Source organism: Ziziphus jujuba, chromosome 5 (genome assembly GCF_031755915.1).
Source record: "Ziziphus jujuba cultivar Dongzao chromosome 5, ASM3175591v1".
Taxonomy (NCBI): domain Eukaryota; kingdom Viridiplantae; phylum Streptophyta; class Magnoliopsida; order Rosales; family Rhamnaceae; genus Ziziphus; species Ziziphus jujuba.
In genome coordinates this window covers 27675001-27690228 of record NC_083383.1, presented here as the reverse complement: position 1 = coordinate 27690228, position 15228 = coordinate 27675001, and the positions used below count along the sequence as shown (strand labels likewise).

The window sequence follows — 15228 nt, the reverse complement described above, 5'->3', positions numbered from 1 at the left end:
TTATCTTCTCAATATAGGAGTGATTGAATATGTGCCAATAGTCTACTACAATATGATTATGTTTATCATTTATTTGGCAGAAAACATTACTTTTAGTTTTCTTATTTGAGTCATGATTGTTTCTTGGCTTTTGTTTTGACTTCTTTTTAATTTGGATTTTCATCGCATCTTCTAGCTACAATGAAACCTCCTCCTTTTGAATTATATCTACATCCATGATTTCCATGACCTTTTCATCGACCTTTTTGTCTAAAGAAAGCTTAGTTGTGATTGTAATCTTGTTTGCTTGCTTCTGTTTTGTTTTCTAGCATCTGTTCATAACTTTGAAATGCTAGAACAAATTGATTAAATGATGTATATGGGGGCTTCGTAAGCATGGCAATCTCATAGTTCTATAAGGTATGAGTCTTCTAGCAATCTAAAACAATTTATCCGCATAAAAAACAGGGGCATTAATAGCAGCAAGATTATCACAAATCTATTTAAACTTTCTATAATATTCATCAATGGTGAGGGATCCCCTTTTGAGTTAGGCAAGTTAATCTTGAAGGAGATGTTCTTGCTTTTTCGTTGTTGGTAGTACTTGATCTTCTAACAACTTCCACAAAGAAACAAGCATTATCCACACCTAAATTCAAGGTGAGTATATCATTGGTTGTGACAAGAGTAAACAATTTGTGAAAAGTCCATCATTGTTGCTCCAGATGCCATGATTTGGATTTAAAACTAGAATTTCCTTTTCATCAGCCAAAAATTCACATAGTGGTTCTGCGCTGGTGAGATGGTGATGAACATCAAGACTTCAAACCAGTGGAGGGATTTAGGATTGCCAAAGGAGTAAGCTTGTGCTTTTGAGCTTTACAAACAACAAACTAGAACATTGTTGGAAGGATTGGTTCTGTCGGTGAGGTTGCAAAGATCTTTGAACATGTTTTTATCTGAGGTATAGTTTGATTCTGGGAGTATGTGACAACAGAGGTTTATACAAAATTCTTTTACTTTGATACCATAAAAAAATCAAGAAAGATATATTGTTCAAAATATGGAAAATTAATAAAAGTAATAAATAATTGATAAGGAATTAATAATTTGCCTTGTTGAGCAAGTCAACCCTTATCCTCCAATGGCTCTTTATATATTAATATAGCTATAATTTCTCGTAATGTTTATTCCATGTTTGTTGACTTATCATCATCAATTATTTTCTTGAATGTCAATCTATTAGTCTTATCACTGTTCAGATTAGTATAGAATGATGATGTGTAATATGCTAAGTAGTTTATTATGATTTTATTATTGCCTCTTTTTTGGAATTATTTTGGTCCTCTTCACCATTGAAATAATTCCATCATCCTAGCAATTTTCACTAGGTTTTCAACAAACAGAAGCAAAATCAAGCATATTTAGCATCAAAATCAATAACCCATATAAAGATTTCACTAGTTTAGCAAAGGAAGCCGCCAACTTAAAATACATGCTTTTCATATGGACTAGAAAGATTCACACTGCCATTTTAAAGTACACGATTTCTGTATAGATGAGAAAGATTCATACTAGGATTTTTTAAAGAAGACTCAAAAAATTCTAGCAAAGCTTCATTTTTTATGTTCTTCCTACAACGGCAACGTATACAGCCTTAAAAACCCAAGGTGAGAAACAGAGGAAGACCTAAAATCAGAACCCATAAAACGAATAAGAATCTAAAATCTTCAAGAAAATCATCATTTAACTAGATTTTCAACAAACAGAAGCAAAATAAAGCATATTCAGCATCAAAATCAATAACCCATATGATCACTAATTTAGTAGAGGAAGTCGCCAACTTAAAATACATGCTTTTCATATGGACTAGAAAGATTTATATTGCCAACTTAAAATACACGATTTCCATATGGATGAGAAAGATTCATACTAGGATTTCTTAAAGAGGACCCAAAAATTCTAGCAAAGCTTCATTTTTAATTTTTTTACTCCAACAGCAAAGTATATAACCTCAAAAACCCAAAATAAGAAACAAAGGAAGACCTAAAATCCCAACCCATAAAAACACATAAGAATCTGAAATCTTCAAAGAAAATCATCATTAACTTCACAGGCAAAATCACAAGCTGTATTAGTAGAAGGATGATGTTTTTACATGAAAGAACTTCTTTTTCAGTTTAAAGGGGTTCAAGAGAATATCAAAATCAAAAGAAATACAAAATAAACAAAACCAATTGAAGAGAATCTTTCTCAACAGATAATGCCAAGCTTTTCTTATTTCCCATTGATAGAGCTTTTTGGGAAACGCTAGTTGATTGAAAATTAGGAGGGTAAAAAAAATAAAAATAAAAATAGTATGTCAAAGCAGAAGATAAGATGGAAAACAAAGAAGAGAGAAAAGAACAATTGGGCTCACATATGTCATTTTTATTTTAATTAAAATTGATAAAAATAAACAAAATGTTGAATCAGACTGTGTTACAAACCTTCTAAAGGTAGACAGGCTTTTTTTTTTTTTTTTTTAAATGAATGCCTATTTATGTGATGTATTAAATGTTTTTTAGATGGACAAAACAAATAGACATTTTCATTGAACATGTTCTTATAGGAATTAAGTAACAGTATGCGTTCCTTTGGACTATTTAAACTTTGATAATATTAAATATAACCCTAACAAGAGATTGTTGTGTATTTTAGCCAATGGGCAGTTCGTTGTTCCTTTGTAATTATTGAAACATTATTTTATTGCTTAAATTGTTAATTGGATTTAGGCTACTCTACTTTCAATTGTTTCAATATTAAATTATTTACTTTAATACTATTTCCAGTCAAAATTTATAAAGTGTGTGTCTATATATATATATATATACAGTCTGTATATGGTGCGGACGGTCCTTATGCGCACTCCAGTATTGGTGACGGTTTTTTATAGTATTGGTGACGATTTTCTAAGAAACCGTCGTTGATACTATAAAAAATCGTCACTAATACTGCGGTCCTCATACGGACCGTCCTTACCATAAAATTTCCATATTTATATATATATATATATATATATATATATATATATATATATATATATATAATCACTTTTTATTGAGCAGTTAAGAAGTTAAGGTTATATAATTGACGTAGCAAATTTTGTTATTAGTATTTGCAAGTGGTATGTATTTCTAATTACATATCATGTTATATTTTAATGATAAAGATGTTTTAATTAGTTTAAAAAATATTGAATTGTGGAAAAAAAAAATTAAAAAAAAAAGTTATTGAAAACTAACGTGCAAAAATAATATAAAAGATAAACCTTCTTTGAAAGTACAAATTAAATTTCAAAGATTTAAAACTTAAACTATTTTGCCAATCTGGTGATTAGAGCATCTCTAGTAGTTTTGTTTATTACTTGATTTTTCGTTATCACATTATAAAAATAGATGGCTATCTAAAAAAAAAAAAAAGACATTTTCATTTATTGTTTATTATTTTTATTAATCTTTTTATGATTTTATATTTTTTTCTAAAAATAAAAATAACTTTTTAATCATTTGAATTTATTACAATTAATATCTTAAATTAAATAATTAAAAAACATAAAATTATATTTAAAAATAATTTTAAAATTATATATATATATATATATATATATATATAGTGTTAGATAGTTAGTTTGGTTCAATTTGATTCAAATTAAAAAGGGACAATATCATCAAAAATCCTTAAACTATATGTTATGTGACATTTTATTTTCTAAACCACTTTTTGTGACAATTAAACTTCCAAACTCTTTAAAACAATACAACATTGGTTCCAAATTCAAATTCCACCAAAATATTTACCAGAATATGATATACTTTTCTTGTGCCAATTTTATGAAGACATTAAAAATCATTTCTACTTAATAACCATATGTGTGTCATTTCCGAAACATCTTTTCAGTTTTCATCAGGCCAAGCTCCATCACTCTTGGGGCTATAGCCTTCAATACTGCACCAGTTATGGGTACTTTTTTGGTAAATACGGGTTATGGCTACTTGTCTGGTGTGATTATCGGTGCACTAAAGACTTCATCAAAGGAAAAAAGACTGCTGAACCTGGGATATACTCAAGCTCCACGTTGACTTCAACTCCAGATGCCATGGGGTCGCTGGGAAGCAAATGATGAAGAGGTATGCATCCATATAGGGAGAATATTGTGAATTTTGGGAAGTTGGTTTTTGGTGGATGATAATTTTTAGAAAAGAGAAGAAATGGATTTGTAGGTTTAATCATTTTTTTTTACTAGCAATTTATTCCATTGGGTATTAATTTGGAAATTTTTGATATATTTTTAAAAAGTAAATTCGACTCTTTTTTTTAAAAAAAAAAAAAAACAGATTAAATTTGATTTTTCTTTTTTTGGGAATTGATTAAATTTGATATCTAATATCTATATTTTTATCCAATTCTATTAATTAACTTGGACTTGAATATTGAGTTATCTGTATTTTCTTATTGTAATATTATATGATGAAGTTGCATAAAAGTAATTTTGAATTTTTCCTATTTTGTAAATTAATGGGATGCTTTAAATTAATGAGATGTTTAGAATTGAGGAATTTTTTCCACCCATGGTTATGAATTTCAAAACCAAGGTTGCATAATTTATGATCTACGACCGTTCTTCATGATTGTGACGGTAATGCAGAAACAGAAACAGAGGATTGCTAAGTTAAAATGACCTTTAAAGCTATCATAAAATTGGCACATGAGATGGATGTGCATATTCTATTAAATATTTAAATGGAATTTGAATTTGGAATCAACAGTGTAGAAATGTAATTGTCACAAAAATTAATTTAGGACTAAAATATCACAGAGAATATAGTTTAAGGACTTTTGATGACATATCCCAATTGAAAATTATCCAACCAAAACCAACAAATTAAAGATAAAAAAAAAAAAAATGAAACCAAACTAGTTTAATTAGGTCAATTGGTGCCCCTAGTTATTAGCACACCCTCAATTGATTGTAACTGACTTGATCATTTTTATTAACTAATTAATCAGAGTATTGTTTATAAAAGTTATATTGATCAATTAATTTAGGCAAGACTAGTATTAAACAAACCACTAATTTACAAATAACAATTTTTTCCCCCGTAAAAAGAGGAATTTACCATGTCCCATTTAGTCATTTTCTTATTTCAAAGTTCAAGTAGCAAAATATTATATTTGGAAATCCAATCTACCCAATTTAATTAATTAATTTACTAAAAAGGAAAAAAAAATGAATATCTCTTCTTGCCTTAAAAAATAAAAATAAAAAATAAAAAATGATCTCGCCCTGCAACCAAAGGTCTATGATTATGATTATTGTTGTTGTTGTCTTGGTAAAGAATATTCCACCCAAAAAATACACACTTGGAAAATTTGGCAACAATACATTTTACAAGTCCAAGACACCAACCCTGCCTTCCAAATTTTATCCAATTCACTCAAATTACGTGTTCTTAAAGTAAATGTAATATAGAAACAAATATTTTCCAAAAGCCAAATAACCCAAATACCCAGTCATGCCCAAAATCCAACCAAACAAATTCAAGAAAATATTAAACAAAAAATCAGCCGCTTGACAATCTTTTTTTTTTTTGAAAGGAAATTCATAACTGGTTTTGGGGTCCAGACAAACTGCTCCCAGCACGTAAACCTACTTTTCTTTCTTTCCTCATTCATTGCCATTTGCCAGCTCAACCACAAATTAAAATCATATTACTTTTTTGCTAATTAAATTATTTTTATAAATTCTCGTCTAACTTTAATTTTTTTTAAAAATAATAAAAAATTAAAGAAAGAGAAAGAAAGTGACAGCGAAGAAATCCCAACCAACAGCTTTGGATTGCTTTCGAGAAGAAAGAGAGAGAGTCATTGGGTCCCACAAACCTGAAACAAAAAGACAAAACGGCCCCTCAAACACCCTCACATTATCTGTTGCTGGCCGGCCTCTTTTTCTCAAAGGGCGATATTGTCAAGGTGTTATTTCAAAAATATATATATAATAATAATAATAATAATAATAATACTAAGATAAAAAATGATAGTGTGACAGACTATTTATACGCAGACCTCATGACGTTTCGACACGTAAGCAACAAGTGTTGCGGTGCTACGTGTTTTTTTCTCAATCTGCGATATTATTCCAAATGACAACTTTGTCACGCTGTTTTGGGGGCTAAAAGGAATAAAATCTTTCAAAGGATAGGGATATTTGGTACTTTTGTGTGAGCATATTGGAGGGGTGTTTTCATAAACATCAACTACGTGCTTACCATTTTTCTGAAATATCTTTTTTTAAGACGCTGTTTGTTGTTGCGGCCCATTGTTTTGAAATCTACTTGGGCGGTTGGCTTAAGTCTACTTGGTTGTGATTATATGATTATATCCCATTCATTGACGAGGTTACCTCCACTTGGATAATAAATTTTATTTTGCTTTTTTTATTAATTTTCTTTTTTTAAAAAAAATCTTGAGTGAGAAATTTTGTTAAGGGCAATGTGGAGATTATATAATTAAGTTTCTATTTTAGTCCAATCTTTTATTTATTCTTTTTAGAAAAAAAAATAATAAATAATAATAATAATAACAATCATCAACTTTAGTTACATATATGGAATTAAAAGTCACAAAATTTTGGCCGATTAAAGATGGTCAAAAGATAGCGTGTAAAAGTGATCATATCTTTTATTTACTATTTCTCAGCCCCAAAAAAAAAAAAAAAAATCTTTTATGTATTATTTATGCAATTGGGAGTGAAGATAATATAAATTTTTTTTTTCAGTTTTATAATTATTTTATGAATAAACTAATGATTTTTTAGCCAGAAAAAAATAACTAATGTTTTTTAAATTGTCTTAATTCTTAAGTTGTCCAATCTTTGAACATTTTATAATCTAATTTGATAAAAAAAATAATTTTTCATTAAAAGTTTAATACACAAACATAGAAGTAAAAAAAATTAAAAAAAAAAAGAGCTAATAATATTGTTTTCACGAATCAAAATTTATTTTTCCACTATTATTTGATATATAAAAATGCAGTTTATAAAACTAATTACTTCTTGTAAATTGTAATTCTACATTTGGTCATGATTTTTGGTTTTTCCTTTTTTTTTTTTTTGGGGGAACAACTTAGATTTCCTCTTACTTTTTTTAAGACATTAAATGACGACATTCCATAATTAAGCAAAAACAAATTGATTTTATTTATTTGTTTTTGTTTCAATCGTATAGAAACAATTTCTTTGGCAAAATAAGAAAGGAAAGAGAAAAAAGAAAATTTCAAAACCGTCTAAACAAGTTGATAATGAAATTTGAAAAATTCAAGGATACATAAAAATCTCCTCTCTCTATATGTTGTTTTTTTTTTTTTTTTTTTAATTGGCTAAAACCTCTTTATATGGTTATAATCAAATTCAAATCATCCTTTTTGCCAAGTTGCCTTGGAGGCTCAAAATATAATATTATTATCCCTTGTTAGGTTGAGGAAAAAAAATAAAAATAATTATGAAAAATTAAAAAACCGCACGGTTAATGAAAATCCCACGAAATTAACGTCATAGAAAAAAAACAAAACAAAAAAAAAAAAAACCAAAAATTCCAACTCATCGACCATCCTTTAAAGAACACCCTATTCTCTCGTCCTTTGTCTCTAAACCCTCTCTCTCTCTCTCTCTCTCTCTCTCTCTCTCTGTTCTCGCTGTTTGTTTTTGTGGGTTTTTTGTCCCAGTCCAAAACACAAAACCGTCGTCGATATGGCCGAAGATCCCCATAAGCCTGCTGCAGCAGAGGCTACGCCGTCCGGCGAAGTTGGCGTCGTCGCGGACGTACCTCCGGCGGAGAAAGCCGTTTCCGTGAACGACCCACCAGCACCAGTTCCAGAGCCAGAGCCCGAAGCAGCCGAGAAATCCGAAGAAAAGCCCCAAGCCGTCGTCGCAGCAGCCTCAGAGGAGGTCGTCGTAGTAGAGGAAGAGAAACCCAAAGCCGTAGAGGAACAGAAAACGATAACCCAGTCGGTTTCTTTCAAAGAAGAAAGCTACGTAGTCACTGAACTTCCCGATCCTCAGAAAAAAGCTCTCGACGAGCTCAAGCAGCTCATCCAGCAAGCTCTCAACAAACACGAGTTCACCACTCCACCCCCTCCACCGCCGGCACCGAAGGAGGATATCAAGTCGGAAGAGACTCCGGCAGAGGAGAAGAAGAAAGACGAAGAAGAAAAGACCGAGAAGGTCGAAGAAGCTCCCAAAGCCGAATCCCCGGCTACTGAAACAGAGCCTCCTAAGACCGAAACAGAGCCTGTGAAAGAACCAGCGCCGGAACCAAAGGAAGAGAAGGCTCCTGCTCCTGCTCCGGCTCCGGCACCGTCACCGGCGCCAGAGTCCTCTTCGACGGAGACGGTGGTGGTTGCTGAAGTGGTGGAGAAAATCACGGCCACCGATGAAGACGGTGCTAAAACCGTAGAAGCCATCAAAGAGAGCATTGTCGAGGTCTCTGCTTCTGCGGTTTCAGAGGAACCAGCCCCAAAGGAAACCGAGAAAGCTCCGGCGACAGAGGAAGCTGCTTCCACCGCCGCCGCCGCCGATGCTCCGGCAGAGACTAAAGAGGAAGTCCCGGCGCCTCCGCCACCACCGCCGGAAGAAGTATTTATATGGGGAATTCCTCTTCTGGCAGACGAAAGGAGCGATGTGATCCTCTTGAAGTTCTTAAGAGCCAGAGATTTCAAGGTCAAGGACGCTTTCGCCATGATCAAGAACACGGTCCGTTGGAGGAAGGAGTTCGGGATCGATGCTCTTCTGGATGAAGATCTCGGGAGCGATTGGGACAAGGTGGTATTCACTCATGGTGTCGATAAGAAAGGCCACCCAGTCTGCTACAACGTGTTTGGCGAGTTCTCGAACAAGGAGCTGTACCAGAACACCTTCGGTGATGAAGAGAAGCGATCCAAGTTCATCAAGTGGAGGATTCAGTTCTTGGAGAAAAGTATCAGGAAGTTCAATTTCGACCCAACTGGAATCTCCACCATTGTTCAGGTCAACGATCTCAGAAACTCTCCTGGACTTTTCAAGAGGGAGCATCATCATGTCACCAACCAAGCTCTTCAACTTCTTCAGGATAACTATCCAGAGTTTGTAGCCAGACAGGTATTCATAATTCTTTTTTTTTCTGTGAAATTAATTAATTTTCTAATTTTGATTTTGAATTTGATTGGTGGGTTTTTGTTTTTTTTTTTTTTTTTGAAGGTGTTTGTCAATGTTCCATGGTGGTACTTGGCCTTCAACAGGTTTATCAGCCCCTTCCTCACTCAGAGGACCAAGAGCAAGTTTGTTTTTGCTGGTCCATCCAAGTCCGCTGAAACGCTGTTCAAGTAAGGCAATTTTTTTTTTAATTTTTAATTTTATTTTTTTGTGTTAATTTTGGTGTGTTTTGGTTAATTTTGTTATTGAGCTCTGAAATTTGTTTTTGGATTTTGATTTTCAGATATATTGCTCCTGAGCAAGTCCCAGTTCAGTATGGTGGACTTAGCAGAGAAGGTGAACAGGAATTTACAACTTCTGACCCTGTCACAGAATTTACAGTAAAACCAGCATCCAAGCACATAATTGAAATCCCTGTTTCTGAGGTATAAAAAAGCTTACATTTAAATCAATTAATGCAATTCCCTATTGGGTATTTGCCATTTTTCACCTTTTTTTTTTTTTTTTTTGGGATAAAATCTAAATTTGGGGATCGTTGAATTGCAGAGTGGTGTTTTGGTTTGGGAAATCAGAGTGGTGGGTTGGGATGTGAGCTATGGGGCTGAATTTGTACCAAGTGCTGAGGATCAATATACCATTATTATTCAAAAGACGAGGAAGATTACTCCTGCTGATGAGCCGGTGATCACAAACAGCTACAAAATTGGCGATCCAGGAAAAGTTGTGCTCACCATTGATAACCAAAGCTCCAAGAAGAAGAAGATCCTATACAGGACCAAGACCAAAACGTCCTCTGAATGAAAAAAAGGAAATTGAACAATGAAAACAAGAAAGCAGCTTTGAACAAATTATTGCCTCTGTTGGATTTTCACAGTTTCAGTCTGATACAAAGACATTCAATTGCAGAATAAGAAGGGTTCTTTATTGTTCTTAAGTACAGGGTTAATTTTTTTGTTTCTTTCTTTTTTTCTTTTGGTTGAGATTTAATTTTATTGTAATTCAAAGAAGTCAGGTGGGTGGGCGGATTTTATTTATATTTATTTTAAGTTTTATAATTATGGGAATTTTTGTTCTTGTCTTTGGATTGCAAATCATTTAGTAATGGAAGGAAAAAAAAAAGTCTGGGACTCTTGGATGGAACACATTTGAGGTGAGCATGTTTGGGGGAATGAAAATATGTTTGGACTTTGGACACAACATCTTTTGGTTAAATTTATTCTTCTTACTCTGCTTGTAAAGTTTGTGTAAATTTGCTGGTTTTTCAATCATTAAAATATTTGTAATTGGTTCATGTATTTTTTACACATTTTTGAAGTGAAAAATGTAATTTCAATGCCCATGTAATGGTGATTTTGAAAATGAGTGTTAAATAAAGGACCCTAAGCACCATCTTTGTATTGGGAAATAAAAGGAAAACGTGGAAAAGCACTTGGCATAGTATTTGACATAATTGAAAGTAAAATTTTAGTAGGCAGAGTTTTATATAATGGTTATTTTTAAAAAAAAATTATTAAAAAGCTAATTAATTGTTTGATTGTAAATTAAAAGTTACATTAAATTTTCATAAATTTATAAAAGTAAAAAAATTAAAATAAAATTAAAAGTTTAAATTTTTAATTTTTTTAAAAATAATTTGAAAAAAATATTTTTTTATCAATAAATATTTATTGTTTCTTGTTAAATATTTTTATTTTTTAACAAAATTTTTTTTTTTAACTTTTAGATAAGAGTTTTGATCACTATTTTCAAAAACTTTTTTGGATTGCTCTTATGCTAAAGAATCTTTTTTCTTTTTTTTTTTTCTTTTTTTTTTCTTTTTTTTTAATTTTTTACATTAGAATGTCACATTACATTTTGGAGAGAAATTTTTACTTACAAGCCTGTTTGAATTCAAAATCTAATTTTACCACGAGATAATCATTGTCATCTAAATTTTATTGGAAAATTTTCTTTTATATATTTATTTTTTGGGGGTTAACTTTTTTGTTGTTTTAAAGAGTGATCCAATCAATGCTTAGTTTTTGTTGGACAATGATCAAACAAGTACTTGATGTTTAAACACATAACAGTCATTGTCGTATGAGCTGGCTACTATAATTTTTTTAAACGACAAATTGGAGGGGAAAAATATAAAATAATTTTTTTTGGTCATCAAAATTTTTTTTTTTCAAAAAAAGAGTTGGAGAGGGAAAAAAACAAAGCTGTGCACACGTGGATGATTATAAGAACCTAAGAAAATTTTACCGTAGCATAGAATCAATAATGATGTAAACTTTAACTGGATTTGTAAATCATGAATTTTTCAGCTTTATTAAATAGCAGGGGCGGCAGTGAAACTCTATGAGCACTTTCCAGAAAAGCGAAAAAGTAAAAGTTAACCTTGTATTTATATCTATATATATATATATACATGTTTTTTTTTTTTTTTTTTTTTTTCCACATTCTGCCTATAGTTGTGTCTTTTCAAGCATTGTGGTACAGATTCTGCTTTTGCCTTTCATTTTTCAAATAAAAGGGTCCCATTTACGGCTTTGGTTTCTACTCATTTTCCCCACTACTTTATACATAATATTTCATATCAAAAAATATTATATTCCCACTGCTGGTGTCAAACTCATCAATGAACATGAATTTTGGTTTTACTATTAAATGTTTTTCTACTAGGAACTTGTTGATAATGATAAGAGATCAAGATTTTCAAATCTCCAATCTTCTATAGAAAATAATAACAAAAGAAAACTTAATTATTGTTTGTGGGATTATGTAATTAGAACTCATAATCCTTTTAGTTCTTATTCTTTTGTTCAACAAATTGTGAAGAATTAACTTATTCAAAAATAAATATGAAATAATAATAATTAAAACAGAGATATTGTGTATATCATTAAAACAAGTTGGTGTCTTTAGCATTGTTTTTCATTAAAATATCTACGTTACTAGATTTATCATAAGTAGTTTTTCTCTGGGTTTAACTATTTTCCAATCTATTTCAATAGTTCAAAATTTCAGAATAAAAGTGTATAAGTTGCTTTGTTTAATTTATTTGATGTGGAGATGAGACAATTCAATTCATTACTTTTTTTTTTTTCAATTCATTACTTGGGCAGTTGTTTATTGGACTAGTGTAGATGAAAAGATGAAAAATATTAGGTTTGCTTGCTATCAGTCAAGTGGACGATGATGATGAAATAAGTGCATGTAAATTTAAAATTTGAAGGATTAAATTAAAATCTAAATTCAAAACTTTTCATTACTAACTTGTATAAGATTGTTCTAAAAAAAATAAAAAATAAAAAAAAGATGAAGATCTTATTTTTCTGAAGAAGATACCAAAAACAAATAATTTCTTACTCAAATTGTTCTTAAATTGAATTTTAATTGCATAAATAATCTTTAAATTAATCATATTTTGATGCTTTCAAAACAAAAAATTTAAAAGAAATTCAACTTTTATGGGTTAAAGTGCAAATAAAATAAAATAATTAGAAATCAACGTGTTAAAATATGTTTAATTCAAAAGGAAAATACGCCAATTATCCACACTGGTCTTATTTTACCACCATGAAAATTATCCACACTTAAAAATTTTCATTTTTTTTGGATAAAAAATTAAGAGAAATTGTTGACACCTTATTTATTTTTGTAAAAAACCATAAATTACTACAACATCTGATTACTATTTGTTTATATATTTATGTTGCCATCTTCTTAAAATTTTTAACTAAATAAAAAAACTAATTTTTTTATATAGAATAAACTTTTTTTTTTTTATCATTTTTGTGTTACAGCTTGTTTTCTTATAGGTTTTTGTAGAAAAATTACACCAGCACCATCCCACCACCACCCCCTCTAGGAATGTCAATGGGGTGGGACAAGGTCGATTTTTAAAATCCCGTCTTTATCTTTTCAGAAAATTTTTTATTCCATCCCTGCGGTTTTTTTCTATTTCTTTAGATGCGAGGCGGAAACGAAGATTTCCCAATCGAAAACGGGGCGGGGCGGTTTTCCCCATTTATTCATTTTTTTATAATTGATATAATTTTTTTGAAAAATTTATATAAATTTTTTTAATGAATAAAATATAAATAAAATGACTAAAATGTAATAAAAATACAATAAAATACATCAATGTCCAAATTTACAATTATAATAAAATACATACTTAAAAAATTACAATAGTTAAAATATATAAAATAAAAAAAAAATAAGTAAATATATATAGGGCGGGTTCAGGCTGGGTTTTTTATTCCCCGGTCCTGGCCCGTCTTCGATTCAGACTTTAAGGACTTATCCCGAGCCCGCCCCACGATCATAATTTTTTGGGAAAAAATTGCCCCTTTAGGGGCTGTGCAATGCGATTTTTAGGATGTGTGGGGCAAATTAACATTCCTACACTCCTTAACATCCCCAACTAGAAAAATAAAATAAAATAACCAAACACCTCTACCTTATTTTTATTTATTTTTTAAAGTTTTACATATAATGCCAAATTAAATTTAGAAAAAAATTGTTTTAATTTTCATTTTTATTGCAATATGTCACTGCTCTTTTATTTTTATTGCATAGTTAATTTGTTTTAGTAGATATAATCAACGCTAAATAGACTGGCAATGTATTGCGTTGAATTGTATTTGTGTCGTATTATATCGTTTTCGTATGGAATTTAGTTAACCCAAACACGACCCATTAACTTTTTGTATGAAAATAAATAAATCCTAACACATCCGATAAATTATACTGTAATCTGTTATAAGACCAATTAACACATTAAGAATGAATATAAATTAAAATTTTAAATTTGACTTAGTTTTCAAATAATAAAATAATTTTTTAAAAAAATTACAAATTTTTTTGTTTGTTTTTAAATTTGTTAAAAAATTAAACTAAAAAAAAATAAATTAATACATACTTAACAATAAATTACATAATTTTAATATTATAAAACTTGTGTGATTACAAAAATACATCTATTTAATGGATCTAATAGATTTATTGTATATTATTATTTTTATCTATTAAAATTTGTTAATTTATTGAATTTTATTGAGTGACATTGATACAAATTCGGTACGATATCGTGTTATCATTTTGTATGAGATTTTATCAGATCTAACTCTAAAACTAGTAACATTTATTTTAAGGTGGGGAATTAATTAATTCTTTAATTTACAAAACAGGTATTCTTTAATTGAGTGAGAAATATTTACATTATGAACAGGGTGGTGATGAAAATCAAGTATTATATTTTTTATCTTGCGTCTTAGTCTCATCTGGGTTTTTATCTGATATTATATAAAAATACAAATAACAAATGGTTTCGAAATGCTTCTGAATCGGTTTTGTCGTTTATCTTGTTAATAAAAGAAATATTAGCGGTTTTGTCGTTTATCTTGTTAATAAAAGAAATATTAGCTGTTGTCTAATTGATGCACGCATGAAAACGAGCATTTCTTTCACATTTGGCTTTATTATTTATTAAAGTCCTGTCCAAATCGGAAATTTGAGAGAGAAGTTGGTGACACAGTATTATATCAGAAAATAGAAAAACAAAAAAGAAGAACAAGAAAATTTGTACTACGAAAAGTAAAAAATAAAATAAAATCGTAGATTGAATTAAGAAAAATTCCTTACTTAAAGTTTATCCCTTTGAAATTGGGACCCCCCCTGCGGCCATCTTTCTTGTTACATAATGTTTCTCTATAAAATGTTATACATAAATTATCCTTATTTAATTAAACAGTTCATATTTCAATTAAAAAAATTGAAATATGGACGGGTAAATTATAAATAATAAAAAAAAAAGCTACAAAAAATGCAAAATAAAGGGTTAGTGTAAAATTAATAACCTATTTGAATTTAGGTACAAGGCATACCTTAAGATGTATAGGTATTGCACTCTAGCTTTCACTCCATTTAAGAACTAAATGTTACTAATATATTGCAATTTTTACAGTAAAAAGTTAATCCAGAATTCCATTATTGATTGCAGGTGTCAAGCTTCTGCTTTTTTTTTTTTTTCT

At 30.0% G+C, this 15228-nt stretch overlaps 1 protein-coding gene across 1 annotated transcript; it reads left to right on the top strand.

Annotated features, from left to right (window-relative positions):
* The first annotated feature begins 7671 nt into the window (after window positions 1-7671).
* On the top strand, window positions 7672-10350 carry LOC107435579 (patellin-3). Its single transcript, XM_016047213.4, has 4 exons — window positions 7672-9154; window positions 9254-9378; window positions 9492-9633; window positions 9755-10350. The coding sequence occupies exons 1-4, from the start codon at window positions 7769-7771 to the stop codon at window positions 10007-10009; spliced, it is 1908 nt and encodes a 635-aa protein (XP_015902699.3). The 5' UTR covers window positions 7672-7768; the 3' UTR covers window positions 10010-10350.
* Window positions 10351-15228: the final 4878 nt, after the last annotated feature.

Excerpts from the sequence above, each read along its gene's own strand:
- LOC107435579 (XM_016047213.4), top strand. The coding sequence starts at position 7,769 with ATGGCCGAAGATCCCCATAAGCCTGCTGCAGCAGAGGCTACGCCGTCC. Across the intron at positions 9,155-9,253 it reads CAGAGTTTGTAGCCAGACAG|GTGTTTGTCAATGTTCCATG; the intron begins GTATTCATAATT and ends TTTTTTTTGAAG. Across the intron at positions 9,379-9,491 it reads TCCGCTGAAACGCTGTTCAA|ATATATTGCTCCTGAGCAAG; the intron begins GTAAGGCAATTT and ends TTTGATTTTCAG.